Raw genomic sequence first — 19880 nt, forward strand, 5'->3', positions numbered from 1 at the left:
GCTGCTAGTTTGTAATCTCTGATATGAGTGAGAAAGGACTGTAGATAATGACTACTCATACCTGCACAGCAATTAATTATTTGCAAAGGCCTTGTACATCCATTATTTTACTGGATCCTCATGACTGCTCTAAAAAGTAGGCATTATTATCCCTATTTTACAGATGAGATATCTTAGGGTTCTGAGAGATCTCTGTGCAAACATTGAGTGCTTTATGCTTCAAAAGTTCTTTTTATTATTGTTATCTCCCCCCCTTTCTTGACTGCTATGCCAAATTCAGGGTGGTAGGTACATTCTTTTTGCACTGACCCCCTTCTCCCTGTTCAGTGTCTTCTCACAAAGTAAATTCACCTTAGATCTTCCCGATCCTTCTGGCAGTTACCAAGGAAGTTTCCAAACTGGCAGGAGAAAACATGGTCATGAATCTCCAGCAGGAAGTTTTCATTAAACTCAAAGGCACAGGGAAACTGTTCCATTAATTGCCAGATACAGTCTAGGAACTGGGTGAAGATAGGGGACACTTCTTTAGAGTCCCCATCGAGGTGGCCACACCTGAGAGATGAAAATAAAGGTAAAGAAAGACACTAGTTAGCATTAAGGATTACACTGTTGGGAATAGGCTGTAAGAGGGTCATCTTTTGTCTCTGTTGGTAGTGGCAAGGAAACACCTCATACCAAAATGCCAGCCAGAATCTCAAAGCTAGTCAATCCCAGCAGACCTCTTAGCTGCTGGTGTCCTTCACTGTCATCCATACTGTAAACCCTTTGGTCATCTAGTCTATTTTTTTATACACCCTCTTTCCAATAGAACTTTCTGCAATGATGGAAAATTTCTACAGTTGTGTTGTCCAATATAGCAGCCACTAACTGTTAAGCACTTGAAATGTGGATACTGTGACTGAGGAACTGAATTTTTAATTGTATTTAATTTTAATTAATTTAATTTAAATAGCTACATTTAGCTCTATGTGAGCAACGACCATATCTATATTGTTTACTGCATAGTGCCTGGCACAAAATAGGTATTAAAGAAACATTTATTAAGTACATGAATGAAACCTCATCCCAGAACTGTTTAATATTTCCTCCCCACAATGTTTTCTTTACCAACCCTATCATCGACTGAAACACTATTCCACTGGAAACGAACACGGCACTCTCAGTTTCTACACTGAATGTTCTCTACCTTCTGATATAATTACAACCTGGCTCACAAGGATACCACCTTTCCTTGGGGTCAAATAAAAATGGAGAATGCTGATCATTCCACTTTCCACATACCATAATTCTAAAACAAAGCAGAGGTGGGTTTAGCTTTCTCCTTGCACCTACTGCTGCTTCTGCTGCTTCCAAGCTACTATTCTTTTCATGCCCTTAAGAACACTTCCTTTATGGGTCATGCTATTTAGCTTATTTACCTTCTCCTTCCACAATGCTGTCTTCTAGAATCTCTGTGTCACTTCCGTACATTCTCTGAATAATCTGATGGTCTTAAGCTTTTGTGTTGATGTAGATGACTTACACTAGCTCAACAGATTCCTTAACTAACGCAAATCAAATTACCTTCACTGATCTTTACCTCTACTCCAGCCTTTTGAATCCACTGGCCACAGGCTGGCTAGTAGTTCTTACTCCATCTTTGAAATCTTAATCACAATATCCCACTCTGAACACCATATATTTCCAAAGGCTGCTCATCTTCTTAACTCCTGCAGACCTCATCTCAGGACATCTCCACATGCTAGATTCCTGTTGGCTTCTCCTTTTTCTTATCAAGCCTAAATTCCATGATCTGCCCTATTAACTACTCTCTCCCCATTTTGTTCAACTTTCTGGTCTTTCTTGTAATTATTTTCCTTCTAAATCCAACCACAGATCAGCCTGAAAAGCTATGTTCTCTGCTTCCACATCCTGACTGATTAATAATGCTCAAGAAAATTATAAAATCATACAAATTCACACCATTCAAATTGAGTCTCCACATTCAGCTGTGTTTTAACTGCTCTCAAATAATCTTTGTGTAGGTCCTTAACAACATTTTCTCATTACCTTTACAGCTCATACAAATTTTCAACTACCTTGTCAAACCCCTAATCCATTTCATATCTTCCTTCACTCCAGTGCCACTGAAAAATATCAAGGCCATTAAGTAGAAAAAAAAATTTCTAACTTCTGCCTCTAATATTCACATATAGCACCTTTTCTGCCTGTCTTTCCACCTAATCTCCATGGAAAAGGTGTTCTTCATTATAGCTCAAGCTAATCTTTCATTTGGACTGGAACTTTCACCGATTTGCCCAGAAGTCTTACTCTACCAAAAACTCACTGTTTTGGCATATCTTCCACCTTATCTTCTTTAATGTTTCTTTCTTCTCAGCATAAGAAACTGCTCAAATATCTCCTGTCTTGAAATACACTTCCTCAGACCCAAACCCGACCCCTTCTCTTCTACCCCCTTGAGAGCCAACGTTCTTGGAAAGAGATTTATATACTCACATTCCACTTCTTCATCCCTCACTCATGCCTCCATTCACAAACATTTGGCTTCTGCTTTCACCACTTTGCTCAACCAGTTATCACTAAAGATCATTAAAACCTGCATATTGCCAAAGTCGATTCTTGGGTTATTCTGAGGCATATAACACTGCTGACTACTCCCTTGAGATTCTCCTCTCTTATGTTTCTTCTTTCCTATCCTTAGATTTATTCTTATCTCACTAATCACTCTTTCACAGTCAACTTCATGGACTTCATTCTTCACTAGACTTTGAGGTGTCAGTATTATCCAAGGCTCTGTCCCACCCCTTGGCTCTTCTTCCTCTATATACAATTTTTTGAGTTACCTTATCTGAATCCACGGTTTAAACTACCAATTATATGCAGATAACTCTTAAACGTCTATACCACCTCTCTATCCAACCCAGAACTAGTGAGCTCCAGATTACTACTGAATAGTCTCCCTACTGGATATCTTCTCCTGGATGCCCCATGCCAAATAAGTCCCAAACTGAAGCCATCTTCCCCACCAAACCTGCCCTGTATTATCCTATATCCTCTATCTCAATAAACCCAGCTACCTCAGGCAGAAACCTTTGAGTTTTATTGGACTTTTTCTCCCATCTTCTGGTGAGTTCTACTTCCTGAATACCCTTGTATCTATATCATTGCTTCTGTCTTTTTTTCAGGCCCTCATCAATTCTGGTAGCCTACTAATTCAGCCCCTTGCCACCAATTTCAATCTTCTACATGCTGTCAGAGGGATATTTGTAAAATATAGATCTGAACATCATGTCACTGCCTTGTTCAAAGTCCTCCAATATAGCTTTACTATGTACACAAAACACTCAAATCTTTCAGCTTAAAAAAAAAAAAAAAAAAAACAGGGCTCTGAATGATCTTCTCCTCACTGGCTCGGCTTCCCTGGCCTCATTTCCTCTATTCTCCCTACACACCCTTTGACCCAGCCACACTGAATTGCTTGCAGCTCCTCAAACACGTAATCCTGTTTAATGCCTTTATGGTTTCAAACACATCAGGGCTAGAATGCTTTCTCCCTTTCTAAATAACATCTACTCATACTTTAAATCTCAGTTAAAATGTCACCTATTACAGGAAGCCTTCTTTGCCCCAGAATGGATAAACGTCCTTTGTTTATGTTTTCCTCTGTCTTAAGCACTTATCATACTACACCGTCATCACTGATTTTTCTTTTCTTTCAAAGAAGAGATAGGAACTATATCTGATTCAGCTCTGTCTTCTCAATACCTAACATAATGACTGGTCCAATGTTTGTGGGTGAAGGAAGAATAAATAAACGGACCCAAATGGCTAGAGAGTGGCAACCAAATGAAATTAAATTAATGCATATCAATGGGGGAAAATAAGACCTGAATTATAATCTCCTTGGGGTAAAACTCAATTTTTTTTTTTTTTTGGAGATGGAGTTTCAGTCTTGTCACCCAGGCTGGAGTGCAATGGCATGGCCTCAGCTCACTGCAACCTCCGCCTCCCGGGTTCAAGTGATTCTCCTACCTCTGCCTCCCAAGGAGTCAGGATTATAGGCACCTGCCACCATGTCTGGCTAATTTCTGTATTTTTAGTAGAGAAGGGGTTTCACCATATTGGCCAGGCTGGTCTCGAACTCCTGACCTCAGGCGATTTGCCCGCCTTGGCCTCCCAAAGTGCTAGGATCACAGGTATGAGCCACTGCACCCGGCCAAATCTCAAATTTTATTTGCCTTTGGAATCAGCTTAGTGTCTGATATAATATACAGCACATTGTTAGGCATTTGACAAATATTTATCGATTGTTCTGATAACACAGGTAAAGCCTTAGTGAGGCAGTTTGGTTTATAGCAGCCCTTGTCCTCACCCCTTAAAAAAGAACAAATCTGCACCTTTTATCTTACAAAAGGTTAAAAGGTGCATTGTCTTGATATTAGTCCCTCTGAATGACCTCATCATTCCCTTGTTCTTCCTGTTAAATTTCTATTCATTTCCAAAAATTCATCCTCAAATGCTGTGTACTCCTGGAAGCCTACCCTGACCTCTTCGTGCAATGTTAAGCACTTTTCCTTCTGTAGCCTGTGATGCCTTGTTCTTCCTTGAAATATTTAACAATTTGATATAATTACTTGTACTCCTTGAAAACAGGGATAATATTCTGGTTACTTTTGTCACCTTAGTGCTCTAGCATAGTATCTAGAATACTTGCTTCTTGATGAAAAGAGATTTATGCCATGTTCAACTTCCTCTTCCTTCCTTTACATGTACATACTGAGGTTTTGATATACTTCACCCTAATGAACTATCCTCAGCCCCTTCCTTCAAAATGAGTATATTTTTACCTTTGGGAAAACTTGTGGCCCATGGATATCCATTCCTTCTCTATCAAGATCTTCATTTTATAGAAAAGAAAGTGTTTGCATTAGGAAAATCATAAAATGAATTAACCATACACACAAGAATGTCAAAACACTTTGCTGAAATAGTTGAACTGATCATAAAATAGTTAATTTCCTAAATGATAAATAAGTAAGTAACTTAGATTTCATTCATAAGCCTATACAGGGTGCCTTCAAATTTCAGATGCTCTCAGACATATCCAGAGTCAAATTTCCTTTGGCTTTCACATGTGTGACAAGCCACTGAGCCATAACTAAATGCAATCCTGATAAGCACGATATTAAATTCAAACTTTGAAAAACAGAAATCCAAAGGCAGCTCTTAGCTTTATACCAGTAACAAAACCATTTTTAACCATTAAAAAAAAAAAAATTCTAGCCAGGCATGGTGGCTTACACCTGTAATCCCAGCATTTTGGGAGGCCGAGGAGGGCAGATCACATGAGGCCAGGAGTTTGAGACCAGCCTGGCCAATGTGGTAAACCCAGTCACTACTAAAAATACAAAAATTAGCCAAGCATGGTGGTGCACATCTGTAATCCCAGCTACTTGGGAGGCTATGGCACAAGAATCACTTGAACCCAGGAGGCGGAGGTTGCAGTGAGTCAATATCGCACCACTGCACTCCAGCCTGGGTGACAGAGTAAGACTACTTCAAAACAAAAAAACAAAACAAAACAAAAAAAAGCTTTCCAAAGAAATGAGAATAAACCACTATGGTGAGTTCTGTTTCTTAGAAAGATCAACTAAGAGGCTTTAGATTCAGCACTAGAAAACAATCATAAGTCTGACATTCAAACAGCTGACATGTTAAAGATGATGAGCCCCTTGGACAGTCTATTTGACAGTCATCCATTAAGCTCTGCAAACTTTTTGAGCTTTTCCTACTCTGTACAGTAGTCTACTACATATAACTTACCTTCTGATAGGTAAGAAGTATGTTGAACATACAAAAGAAAGTATACAGATAGTACACACCTAAATTTAATGAAAAGAAGCTAAATTGGAAAAGCTATTTTTGTAGACTTAGAGCTAACTCTGGCAAAAAAAATATTGTTTGACAGTTATTTTTTATTTTGTCGCAATCTGTCTCTTACACAAAGTAAAATATAGTAGCGTGCTCTCTTACCATGAGTCCTTTGAATGTCCTATAAAATGGATCTAGGAGGATGCTAGCCACTGAGCAGACTTGTGCTGTGCGGTCCCATCCATCAGAACAATGGACTAAGACACTGGCCTTTTCTACCTTCACTGCCTGTGAAGACAAGAGGCAAAAAAGTACCACAAGCAACCTTTGCACAGCTTGTTGGATTAAAGAGTTGCCAAATACAGTCCCTAAAGCACAGAGAACCTGGTCTTATGGGCTACATTAATTTTTTCTCATAACATTAACATCCTCTATGGGGAATGAAAAGGAAAACAATGGAGTTCAAGAGAAGGAGAGCTTACCACATAGGAAAAGAATATCAAAACTAACCCATAATGCAGGGCAAAAAGAAAGATGAGGGGAGTTCTAAATTCACTAAACTTCTGAAGAAACCAAGGATCAATTCTCAGAGGAATAGGGGAACTGGAGGAAGAATTCACACTCAAAAACACAGACAGCTCTGCATTCTAGTCCCAGATCTGACAACAATCTCCTCTAGCTGTTTTAGTGTTACTAACACAAATGCTTTCAACTTAAGATGGAGGTGCTTGCCTGTCTTAGGTCACTTTAACAAGTGATTGTATAAACACAATCAGAATGATGTAAAGATCTGGGCAGTTATTTAACCTGGGAAATTTTGGCAATGGTACATATTGACCACTCATTTATTCATTCTAACAATTTTGTGCCTCTATGTGCCAGGTATTAGACATACAAAGACTCAGTTTCTGCTTTCAAGGAACCCACAAACTAGTCAGGGTGACCGAAAATAAATAAATAATTAAAATACAATGGAAAAACTACTGGTAATATACAGTAATGTGTAGTAACAATATTCTTTTGCAGGAGCCAGGGAAGCTTGACCCTTGAAGAAAGAGCTGGATTTCCTTAGGTGAAGAAGGACATTAATTCACCCATTCATTCATCCACACACCTAGCCAATAATTACTGAGTGACTGTACAAGAGGCACTATGATGTGCATTGGGAATACAAAAGAGACAAACACTTAAATGCATGACTGCAAACCAATGAAAAATAAAAGGGGAAAATCCATGCCAGGTATAATAAAGGCACAAAAGATAACCAGCAAGGAGGAGACAACTAAGGTGGGTCTGGAAAGATGAATAAGAATTTACCAGATGGACCAGGAGGAAAGGACATTCCAGGCTGGGGAATGATGTAACAGCGTGTACATTGCAAGGAGGCATGACATAGAGGAAGAACAATTAATGGCTCAGGCTAAGCTGGAAGTGAGAGAATAAGGAGAGATAGAGCCAGCTAGGAGGACAAGGGTCAGACCAATCAAGTATACATTTTATCTGATGGCAATAGGGAGTTGGAAGCAGAGGAGTGCCATGATCAGATGTACATCTTTGAAAGATCACTGTGGTGGCAGTAAGGAGAATGGATTGAGAAGACATGAGTTTGGATACAGGAAGACCAGTTAGGGAGCTACTAAAATCGTGGAAGTCCATATAGGCCTGAGGTAAGGTAGTAGCAGTGGAGCTGAAAAACAGAAGAAGGATTTTAATTATGAACATTTTAACAGGACAGAGTGAGAGACTAGTCATGGGATGAAAGAAAAGGAAAAGTTAAAGATAACTCTGAAATGTGTGGTTTAGCAACCAGGTGGATGGTAGTGCCATTAGACTAAATAACGAACACAAAAGCAAGTTTTAGGTAGTAGTGGTGGTATGTAAGAAGATTTATGTTTTGGCCATGGTGAGTTTGAGGTAGTTTGGGAACATCTAATGGAAAGTCCAGTGAGACAACTGGATATGTGGGTTTGAAGTTCAGGAGAGGGAAAGATCCGAACCAGAGTATAGATTTCACCACTATCTGAATAGAGATAGTAGTATACACTGTGTGCATAGTTGACGCTGCCCAGGCAGAGACCAAATGTGACAAAAGAAAAGACCTTAAAAAGCAGTGACCCTTAAAGGGCAAGCAGAGGAAGGAGGATTATTATAGGAGTCAGCCTGTTCAAAAAAGCCCAAAAGGTAAAAAGAGAGCCAGGAGGGAATAGTTGGATAAAAGTCAGGACTACAAAAAGGGTTCAAAGTGAAAAGGAGTGAACTGTGCCAAACGCAACAGAGAGGTCAAAATAGAGTGAAGACTAACAAGTGACTCTTAGATATGACAAGTCAAAGGTCATAAGACCTCTGGAAGAGCAATAGTAATTATATGAAAATTGGATCACAGTGGGCTGAAAGGTGAAGGGAGATGAAGTACTAATAGGAAAGACTAACTACTTTTCAGAAGGCTCCAACCAAGAGGAAAGAGGGCAATAACCAGAAGATTGAAAAAGTACTTTTTCTTTAGGAATGAGAAAATATTTGAGCATACTACTGAGAGAAGAAGCCAGTCGAAAAGAATAGGTTGAAAATGTAAGACAAAGAGGGTTTAACTGACAGAGTTGGTTCCTTAAAGTAGGAAGAGATGGAATTTCAAATATAGGTAGAGTGAGTATCCTTACACAGAAGATGGGGCACTATGTCCGCTGAGATAGCAAAGAAGTCGGTAAGGATAATAGTGAGAAGAGGTATTATATACATTTTTCCATGAAGGACATGTTTCAATATGTGCTTACAGAGAGGGGAGTTACCATGGTGTAGCCAGTTTGAAAGCAAGGTACAAGGAATATCTGCTTGGTGAAACAGGACTGGGAGCCAACCAAAAACACATAAAATAACTGTTCAGCTCAGCTAAGACTATAAGGCATAAACCTGTGATAGTACCAACTAACATATCTATGGGATACATCTATTTGCAGCAATGCTTAGAGGTCAGGGTGTAAGAGCAGAGAATGACCGTGGCTAGCAGGGCAGGTAGAGTGGAAGGATAAGAGACAAGGTGAAATGGATGAAGTGCTACACCACCCGGTCTTGGTATATAGGGAAGAAAAAAGAAGTTTGGAAAAAGAGGAGTTAAAAGTACAGAGGTTTCCATGAGATAGAAGAACTATGCTAGCTGGATTAAGAATGTGAAAGCTGGAATTATAAAAAGTCCAAAGAATTGTAAGTGTAGAATGTTTGATAAGTTGTACATTGACACTCAAATCTCTTCAGATGACGGGAAGAACCAGGATGGAAAAGAAGATGGCAAGGCTGTTCCCAACATCCTTAATGGAGGGGGAAGAGTAACTAGAAGGTGTAGAGGATGGTATAGCTAAATGAAATAGATCTGAAAGGAGGGGGAGGCTTTTGTAAGGAGCAAGGAGAATAGTGAAACTGCCCTGGGCCATGTGGTTCATATGATGTGGGACAATGAGTAATCTTTGTAATAGGGGTACAAGAAAAAATCGTATTCCTAGAAAGGTAATCAGGTTTCAGGTAAAAAAGGAGTTAAAGAGATCTGGAAAAAAGTTTTTCAACCTTTTTGACTTCTCAATTAAGCAGACACCTCAGGTAGTAGCAGAACATGATGGCAGCAACCATGTTCTTTGTTTAGGGCTCCAAACAGAGTCAAAAGTCACTGGTGGACAGAAAATGATACTGGATTTCACTAATGATTAAAGAAATACAAATTAAAACATGATACAAAATATATCACCTATCACATTGGCAAAGATCAAAAAGATTGATGATAACCATTGCTGCCAAAATGGAGAAATAGGCACTGTTGGTAGGAATGGAAACTGGTATTACCTACTTGGAGGGCAATTTGGCCACATCTATTAAAATCTGAAATATTCATACTCTTTGACTCAGAAAATCCACTTCTATAAAGATATATGTTTAAGAATATTTGGTGCAGCAATATCTGCATTAGAGAAAAATTAGAAACAACTAAGTTACCACAATTGAATATAACATAGTTGCTGAAAAGAATGACGTAGTACTGACTGAACTGTCTTAAGAAATGCTCATTAAATAGTATAAGTATAAAAGGTCAATTAAAGAACAGTATGGGCCGGGCGTGGTAGCTTACGCCTGTAATCCCAGCACTTTGGGAGGCCAAGGCTGGTGGATCACCTGAGGTCAGGAGTTCGAGACCAGCCTGGCCAACATGGCAAAACCCCGTCTCTGCTAAAAATACAAAAATTAGTCAGGCGTGGTGGCATGCTCCTATAATCTCAGCTACTCAGGAGGCTGAGGCAGAAGAATCCCTTGAATCCAGTAGGCGGAGGTTGCAGTGAACCGAGATCGTGCCACTGCACTCCAGCCTGGGCAACAAGAGCAAAACTCTGTCTCAAAAAAAAAAAAAAAAAAAAAAAAAAAGAGTATGCACAGTATGAGCTCATTTTCACAAAGTATTAATATGTGTAACTCTATATGTTGAAAAATTCTACAGCAGCACTGTCCAATATGGTAGTAACCAGCCACCTATAGCTACTTAAATTTGAATTTGTTAAAACTAAATAAAATCATAAATTCAGTTCCTCAGTCTCACTAGCCACATTTCAAGTGCTCAATTTCCACATGTAGTGGTACTGTATTAGACAGTACAGATACAGAATATTTCCATCATCACAAAAAGTTCAAATGGACAGTGCTGACTGAAGGACATAAACATTAAACTACTATCAGTGATGTGTATGCACTGTGGTACAAACTATGGGGAATGTTTACATTTTATGTTATATATTTCTGAAATGTTTACTTCTTTGATAATGTACATGTATTGCTTTTGTAATGAGAAAATAGGTAAATAAAATAAACATTTAAAAAAGAGAGAGAAAAAGAAGTAACATAGTATGTTAGAGAACAGCAAGAGGTCCACTACAGCCAAGCTGGGGCGACATTGTGAAAGACTCTGAATGTCAAGCTTATGGGGTCTTATTGGCAATAGAACTGATAACCAGTGGAGGATTTTGAGTTTAAAGTGACATGATCAGACATGTTCAAGAAAAATAACTTTAGTAGCAATTTGGTTCCCGAACTAAAGAGTAACTACTAGAGACAAGTAAAGCAGTTAAGAGGTTATTACACTGTGAACAATGGATTGTGGCTATCTTAACTAGAGAAATAGCAGTGGAGACTGGGAAGAAAGGACAGATTTGAGAAACACTTTTGAAGCAGAACACATGGGACTTGGCAATAGCCAGATGGAGGAGAAGAGGTAGAGTTCAAGGCTGACTGAAATTCTCAAGCTTGGGATATTGGATAGGTGGTAACAGAGATAGGGAACACAGAAACACTGTGCAATCCAAGCCTATCTTTTTGGTTCATTCATTTTAATTCAACCAATATTTATAAGGCTGTACTGTCTATCAAATCTCCCTCTTATCCATCCTCACTCTCTTTGGTCTAATAAATTTGGTTTCAGAAAGGGACTATAGATATATGGATATAGAATCTATGAAAAAGGAACAGAACAAAGAATAGTTAGAATAGTGGGCTTGAAACAACTGACAGGGTCACATAGTGAACATCAATAACAATGAAAAGTGCAGGCAACAGGATTAGGAAAGCAAAAAGCATTAGGGCTTGGATATTTAAGGCAGTTCATTATATACAATCTTCAAACCTTTTAAGCCAGAAGCTATATATAACATTGCCTTCAACTGAGAAAATTATAGCAGATGTATGAAAAGTCATTGTCTCCTTTGCTTTTACCAAATAATGGGGGTGGGATGAAGAGGTAGAGTACTCATGTAGAAATACATAAAAACAAAACGTCAAAATGAGAAAATATACACTGAATTTTGTTTTTGTTTTTTGTAAGAAAACAAACCACTTAACAAAGGCTACAGAGCCTAGGGTCCTAGAGATCAGAAAATAAATGAGTCAGCATAAATACAGGGTGACAAAGCCTGCCTAGACTGCATTTGGAGGCAGATCAATACAAAGAAGTTTAAAAAAATAGGTCTTTGTACTCAGAGTTCTGAAAACTCATAGATACATAAGCTCTGCATTTATTTCACACCCACCCTTGTACTTAATACCTTAGAATCAACACAAAAATATATCACAGAATAACTGAGCTAGAGATCAATTATTATCAATTATCAATTAGAGATCACCTAAGAGTTTTTAATGTGAAGTCCAGGGGTCTGTGGACCCCCTGAAATTGAGGTTCATTTTCTGTATGTATCATCATATGTTCATTTTTCCAGTGGGGGAGAGGGTTAATCATATTCCCAAAGAATTCTGTGGCCGCCTAAAAGTTACATCATTAGATTATAGTTCAACCACCTTGTTTAAAGATGGAGACACTGAGACCCAGAGAAGAAAAGAGACTTGCCCAAGGGCACACAGTGAATTAGTGGCAGAGCTGAATCTAGAAACTAGATTTCTTTTCAATATTCTTTCCACCATGGCACACTACTACTTCAATATATCCCATAATTAAAGTCAGTGCAAATTTTAAAAGTCCTGATTATTACCTTTGTAATGAAAATTCCAGCATCCATAATAGCTTTAATGTGTCTTAACCACCCTGAGCTCTCCAGGCCGCTAAGAAATTCACTCATTGTTGGAGTTTTCAATTCACAAACTAAGGTAGAAAAGGAAGCAGAGATTGAAATTCACAATCAACTCAGTTTATTCATTAAGGGGAGAAAGTGGATCTCCATATCGTAAGTGAGGAAGCTGAGGCAGAAAGGTTAAATGATTAGTTAGAAACCACACAGTGAGTCAGGGACAGAACTAGGTCTAAAGCCTACCAGATCTCCTCGCCTGGGCCTCTGCTCTATCACGCTGTAAAACCCACTCTCAAGCCCTTAGAAATCTCTCAAGAAGAGAGCCAGAAGACTGAATTAGCATCTACAGGAAAACACACCTCCTCTGATTAGAAAACATATTTGATCCCTATCCTAATCCCACCCACTTATGCTAACTCTGAAGGCCCTCAGCATCTGTCTCTACTCCCACACCCCCATCTACTCCCTGTAGCCCTGTTCTGTCAACAGGTTGAAAAAAAAAATACCAGTTAATTTTTATGCACTTTGCAATAATTATCCAGCGGAGGGAAATCTTTTGCCTTAAAAATCTGTAAAACAAAGTCCTCTTCCATAAAATATTCTGGGGCAAAAAAGAAAGGAGTAAGAGACCTAAGGAAGAGGGACATTAATATTTTAAAAGGGATGCAGACTGAGCAGCTGAGATCTGGCAAGGGTGATGTAAAGGAGAGGTCATGGCAGACTACGCAAGTACAAAGTTGAAGAAAGAAGAGGAAGAATGGGGAGTTCATTAAAGAAGGCAGGTTTTCACTATCTCTGCCTGAGTTGACATAGAACATCATGGAATCCTGGGTAGTGGTTTTAGGAGAAATGCTCTACACCCAAGAGTCTTGTAAGGCCCCAATCCCACCTTGCCCCCTTTCTGACCCTAATCATTTTGTAGTCGATAACAGATCACCAAAACTGTCTGATATCAACTTTATTCTTTTGAGGTCTAAATTCAACTTCATCAGCACAGTGATGAAATCAGACTGAATCCTTATACCAAATTAAAGAAGATAATTTCTTACCTTAAGGATGATAAAATGAATCCCAAATTTATTTAATACTTCTGCTGGTTTGCCTATCCCTGAAAATCAACCTCTGTATTTCCAAAGAGAGGAATAATTTTCATACCAACTAGACCCAGATGAACTTTATTGAATTATGAAACTGCACATCTTAGTCCCTTTTCCAGATCAACACTGCTATAATTCAGTACTATTTAAGCTAGATTTGTACAATAGTTAAACACCTAACCACTTATTGACTCTGCTCACCTGCTTGCTTTTATATTCCACCCCAAATCAGGCATGCTTTCTGCTTACATAATAATGCAAAGCTATGGCCGCTTGCCTAGCCAAGGTGAAATCCCTGTACCTTCCAAGAGTTTCTGCAGACTGCTCCGCATTACATGGATGTTCTCAATGCCCATGAATCTGAAGCGAATGTTGGCATAGTTGTCTTCATTTTCATACCCCTTCCCAGCTGCTCGGTTGGCCATGGCATTCAACTGCAATAGCAGAGGACATAATAGAGCAGATAGGCCAGATGATGAAAGAATGGAGTTCATCAATCTCAATGCCTCATTCTGAACCGTTTAAAATCCTACCCAATTAAAAAGAAGTTAAATCAGATGAGATACATTCTGGAATGGAGAGAATTTCACTAGTTTTTACATCAGGTACTTTTAGTAACAGACTCATATAGGGGAAAAATAGGGAGATACAGTGTTTTGTTTCATTATGAAAACCTTTCTTAAGAGAGAAAAGTTATGGCAGCTATGAGGATATCTGATCTAAAAAACTGAAATAATAATTTTGAGCTGCCTACCACAAATGTTTTCTCAGCTGAAAGGGTTTTATACTGAGAAACATGCAAAAGTTCAAAAATATTTACAACTGAGAAGCTCTAGAAAGAAGCCTAAGAACTTCAGGATGAATTAATTTTATTTATTTATTTAAGAGACAGTGTCTCACTCTGTCATTAAGGCTGGAGTGCAGCAGCACAATCACAGAGTTCACTGCAGCCTTGAACTCCTGGGCTCAGGCAATCCTTCTGCCTCAGCCTCCTGAACAGCTAAGACTACAGGCACGCACCACCATGCCTGGCTAATTTTTTTTACAAAAAATGTTTTTTGTAAAGACAGTCTCGCTGTTCCCCACACTGGCCTTGAACTCTTGGACTCATGTAATCCTCTTGCCTTGGCTTCCCAAAGTGCTGGGATTACAGGCATAAGCCACCACATACAGCCCAATTAAATAGCTATTCTAGAAAAATGTCTAAAATGTGACTGCATGAGATAAATGACTTTTACTCACTGACAAAATTGAAATGGAGACATCACCAACTGTTTTAACACTATGTTCAGTTTGTGGTAATCAGAAAATCTCTAGGTCATATGAAGAATGCTGGGTGGGGTAGGGAGTAAATGAGACTTGTGGAAATATGAATATAATAACTAGAAGGCAGCCAAGATACTGTCTATGATAATGACCATCTTACTAATTAAGTGATTTTCTGTTTTCTGGGCCTATTTTCTCATCTCCCAATATTGTGCATTTCAGAAGGCAGGAGGAGCACGTATGTGGACAGGGTATAATTTTTGTATTAAAAGAATACAAAAACCTCAAGGCACAAACTATTCAAGTTAGAACATGCAGAGGGAAAAAAGTCAGTGTGCTAAACATATTCTGTTTACAATGCAAGACATCTGTTAAAAGGGGAAATGTGATGGTAATTTTGATCTTTTATCACATTGATAGTGTTACTGAGCTTTCATTAAATTAATGACAAATGTCAAAGGAACACCTGTGGAAGCATAAGCAATAGTCACCTAGTAGCAAGGATGTTTGTTATGAGTGATGCTTCAGCAAAAATAATAATAATAATAATAATTACAGTAGTCACTACCCAGGCCTGGGTAGGCCACCTAATGCAGATAACTAGCTACCTCATACCAGTATTCACTCTTTAAAAATATGTCTGGCAGATCTGAGTAACAGATACCTATTTAATGTTCAGGTGGCAAACTGAGAGGAAAATGGAGAGACAAAAATGGAACCTGTTAAAAGGGGCTTTTTGGTGTTGGATTTGAACAAATGGCACCAACCCTTTTGTTTCTTCAAAAGCTTGGTGTAGTTCTCTTTACTATTTTAAGATTATTTAATCTTTAAAGATGCAGACACGATTAAACTCTTTCCAATTGCAGAATGTCAGATGTAATATTTATTGTAATGTAATATTTATTGAGCTCCTAATATATGCCTGACACTGTGCTAAATCCTTTACGTACATTATCTCACTTAATCCTCATTACAGCCTCTCAAAATGGGTGCTATATTATCCCCATAAGAAAACAGGCTCAGAGAGATGAACCAATTTGCCCAAGATGATATGGATAAAGGCTGAAAGCAGGATTTGACCTCAGGTTTGACTGACTCCTAGAACAAAATTTTGTCAGTATAATATAGTTCCTACTAAAAGTACGGATCTAGCCATCCAGAAGAGAGGGAATGCCAGATATTTCTAGGCCTGTCTTAATTTGCTCAAATTGGAGAGAGGAAAATGGAACCTGTTTAAAAAAAGGGGGCTTTTTGGTGTTAGATTTGAACAAAAGGCACCAACTCTTTTGTTTCTTCAAAAGCTTGGTGTATTTCTCTTTACTATTTTAAGATTATTTAATTTTTAAAGATACAGACTCGATTAAACTCTTTTCAATTGCAGAATTTCAGATGCAGTTATGGCTGAAACAAGACAGCAAGCTTCTGAGAAACTGAAGGATGGGCCTGAGCAGAAAGGGAAATTATTTTCTCTCCTGAGCTCAGTCAGTCCTAGGTAGCTCTGGAGAATAGCCACTGAGGGATCACAAAGATGGGGCAGAAAGCTGTCTAAGGCAACTATCTGGTTTCATGTACATCCAACTGCTCAACTCTTAAGTCACAACCATCTGGCTTAGGCTTAGATGAAAATCACCAATTTAGTAATGACTAGAATCAGCAATGAAACCTCTTAGTCACACTTTACATACCAAATTATAAGCAAAATTATTTCTTTCTGGGGCTGTTTGTAAAAAGGACAACATTTAAGAATATGGAATCTATCCTTTACTTCTTTTGTGGGACACAATGAGTTCTTCTACAGCCCATATAGAGCTACACAAAACTTTGAAGGTTAAGGAATTAATGCAGAGAGGAGTTTAAGCTGATACTTAGGTTAATATGAGGACACTCTGTTCAGCAATGTTCATATTTGAAAGAGACAAAGCCTGAGAAAACACATTGCAACAAATCATGCAGCATTAGATTATTGGAAAGATCAAAGGATTTGACTAGGTCTATCCATGTCCACTGCCAAAATCCATGGCAAATTTATGAACTTGGTCTTTTTAATTCTCTGGGACCAAGATTTAAACTGCACTGTACTAAACCGGAAAAAATTTAATCAGCTAACAGTACTAGATGCTAAAAAAGAATTACTGCCATATGAGCTAAAGATTTTTTGTTAATTGCATAGCAGTAAAATTTGTGAACCATGGTGCTTTGGGAGAACCAAAATATTATTAAATTACTGTGCCCTAACACATTTACAGAAAAAAAAAAAAAAAACATGTTGGTTGTAGTAAGTTTCCAATGTCTAAGTTGAAGCTCTTTCTCTAACAGTAAATTTAGACCACAGAATGGGAATACTGAAAATTCTGGTTAAGGAACAGACTTGGTAAAAAAGATGAGGGATGTTAAGGAGCCTTCTATGCAGGACGTCACACTGAGGTGGGAAAGCCAGGTTGCTTGAAATACCCTCTCATAACCTCACTTGACAGTGACAACCTTATAAAAGGAGCCCCAAATGGCTTCCTGAAATGATTTTACACAATGTCTGACATAATAAACACACATACAAAAACCTAACTTTCCCAATAACACTGCATGTCTCAATATATGAGGAGGTAGACTGCAAGAGGCAGAAATATCAAAGAAATCACTGAGAAATAGATACCTTTGGTCTTGTGTCTACAACATACATAAACTGGCTCCCTGGGTTTGTTTGGCTAATGGCCTCCAACAAGAGCTCATCATCTACACAGCGAGTGTAAAATCCAGAGAGAGGCTGGCTACAGCGGCAAATGGCAGCCTGTAAGGAAAAGGTGTGTCAGTTGAGTGATTATATTCACAAATGGTCAAAAATCTTTCTTGACCCTTGCCAGGTTCCATGAGTAGAGGGAGAGGATGAGCCAACTTAAGATAGTGTCCAAAGCAAAGAGAAATGTGACTCTAAAGTCATTCTCCACTGACATTGGGCTTAACCTCCTGCCTACCCTGGGCATGTGGCTCTAATTTCCAACCCAGTCTTGGTAAATCAGACTACAAAAAAAAATCACATCATGAGTATTTCCTTAGTGAAATTCTATTCTCGATATATAATGGGCTATTTTTCTGAAACCGCCTCACTTTTTACAGTCCCAGTAATATTGCCCACATAAACCATAAGCTTGCGGAGGCAGCAGAATTCAAGATAGAGCAAAGATCTACAGCGTCTTAAGAAAACAGGGTTCACTAGTTTCAGAAGTTAATGCCAAATCAGAAGGGTGGTTTGTTTCAAGCCACTTTAACACAAAAACAACGTAACTATTTAACATGAATGTCTGGTAATGATTAGTTCATGAAATTCGTTACACTTTGATGTGGCTTTTAAGGGGTCAACTCACTTCAATAATATGGCACCCAATTGCATTACTATACTCCTTAGCACTTGAATGGTTGCCCACCTGACAACTTGCCTATTTGTCTAACCCCAGATCTCAGAGTGATTACAAGAGGTGATAAATATTATCACTTCCTACATAAGTAAGGGGATTGAAACACAGAGGAGTCAAGTGCTTTCTTACTACTACCTGAAATTATATGAAAAGCACTAAGAAAGTATCAAGGATATCTGTATTCTACTGGGAGGCCACAGCCCCCCAAAAATCCTGTATACAACTAATTTTCTGTCATTTCACAACTTTCCACAAAGCTGGATCCCACAGAAAAGGAAAAAAAGAAAAAGAAATAAACATACTAAAATGACACTTAACATCTGCGTAACATTTTACAATTTACAAAGTACATTGTACATATTATTCCTACTGAGATCCTCTCAAAAACCTTCAGAAGTATGAAAGTCCAGAGAAGTTAAGTAACTTGCTTGAGGTCACACAGCTACTAAGTGGCAGCATGAAACTTAAAACAGGTCTTCCAGAGCCATGTTTAATTATCATTAGAGAAATCTGCTTAACTTACATTGTTCTCTTTGTAGAGGTAGGAGAGCACAGGGACACGTTCTTTACTTCTGAACTTTGAACTTCCAACCACCGTTCCCAAGGTAACAGATTTAGGAACCACTATTTCAGGAGGGTAGGTGCTGCATATCTAAAAGAAAATAAGCACAATATATATAAATATATATTTATACATTTATATATAACTGTCTCTTTGGAAATACGTATTTTGGTAACCACTAAAAGCTGATAAACTTAAGAAAATATGTCAGTCTTTTCATAGAGTAAGTCACACCTAAAATGTCAACACCTCCACCCCAAGACTAGTGTTTTAAAGACCGTCCAGATATGAATACTAGGAACCTAGTATGTAGTTTATGAAAGAGTACATCATATTTCCTCCTCCTCTACCTGTCTGCTTCATATTTGTGTCTGTTCATATTAATTCACTTGTTTACAGTTATTGTTTTTGCTCTGATATGCACACGTAGGAATTTCAACATGGGGTTTTATGTGTGTTTCTGTCTATGATTTTTGTTTTTCTAATTCTAAAAGTACATTTTGTTCTCATATGTCTCAATCCCTTCCTTTCTAGAAAATAATAGCACACTTGGAAAAGCTTTTATACCAAGGATATTTTCATTTCTATTTCTGAGGAATAGATGATTAAATACCAGCTAGCTAATGCTTGAGTGATTGCTAATTCCAGCCTGTTGCTAGCAAGTGAAAAATGTATATATATAAACTGCATACTAGGTTCCTAGTGTTCATATCTGGACGGCCTTTAAACCACTAGTCTGGGGGTTGGAGGTGTTGACATTTTAGGTGTGACTTACTCTATGAAAAGACTGACATATTTTCTCAAGTTTATCAGCTTTTAGTGGTTACCAAAATACATATTTCCAAAGAGACAGTGACAAAATATTATAACACCACAGACCTGACATTGCAAAATTAATTCTAATCACTCCCCTAACTAAAGAACACCCCCAAACATTTAACAACAGATGAAACAAATATAAACTGAACAGGCAAAAATAAAAAAAGTTAAAGGTAGATAAGATTAAGAATGCTCTATGTAACTCATTAAAGTCAATGTCCCCAGAATGCAGACCATTTGAAAATGTTTTCTACCCACCCCCTTACCTGGACTTAAACTTTGGAGAAGACAGTCATACAAAGAAAAATAA

The 19880-nt window shown here is 38.2% G+C and overlaps 1 protein-coding gene and 1 long non-coding RNA gene across 3 annotated transcripts in view; one reads left to right on the forward strand and one right to left on the reverse strand.

Moving 5' to 3' along the window:
• Positions 1-19880, forward strand: part of LOC117977762 (uncharacterized) — a 177410-nt gene that overhangs the window by 120244 nt on the left and 37286 nt on the right. The window lies entirely within an intron of this gene.
• The window catches only part of MTMR8 (myotubularin related protein 8), a 134851-nt gene that overhangs the window by 70643 nt on the left and 44328 nt on the right, over positions 1-19880 (reverse strand). The window contains exons 5-11 of the mRNA XM_003816924.5: positions 18713-18841; positions 17430-17564; positions 13815-13947; positions 12381-12490; positions 6034-6159; positions 4848-4897; positions 352-552 (exon numbers count right to left, since the gene is read on the reverse strand). Coding sequence (XP_003816972.1) covers positions 352-552; positions 4848-4897; positions 6034-6159; positions 12381-12490; positions 13815-13947; positions 17430-17564; positions 18713-18841 — 884 coding nt within the window. The remainder of the gene's footprint in view (positions 1-351; positions 553-4847; positions 4898-6033; positions 6160-12380; positions 12491-13814; positions 13948-17429; positions 17565-18712; positions 18842-19880) is intronic.

This window comes from Pan paniscus, chromosome X (genome assembly GCF_029289425.2).
Source record: "Pan paniscus chromosome X, NHGRI_mPanPan1-v2.0_pri, whole genome shotgun sequence".
Taxonomy (NCBI): Eukaryota; Metazoa; Chordata; class Mammalia; order Primates; family Hominidae; genus Pan; species Pan paniscus.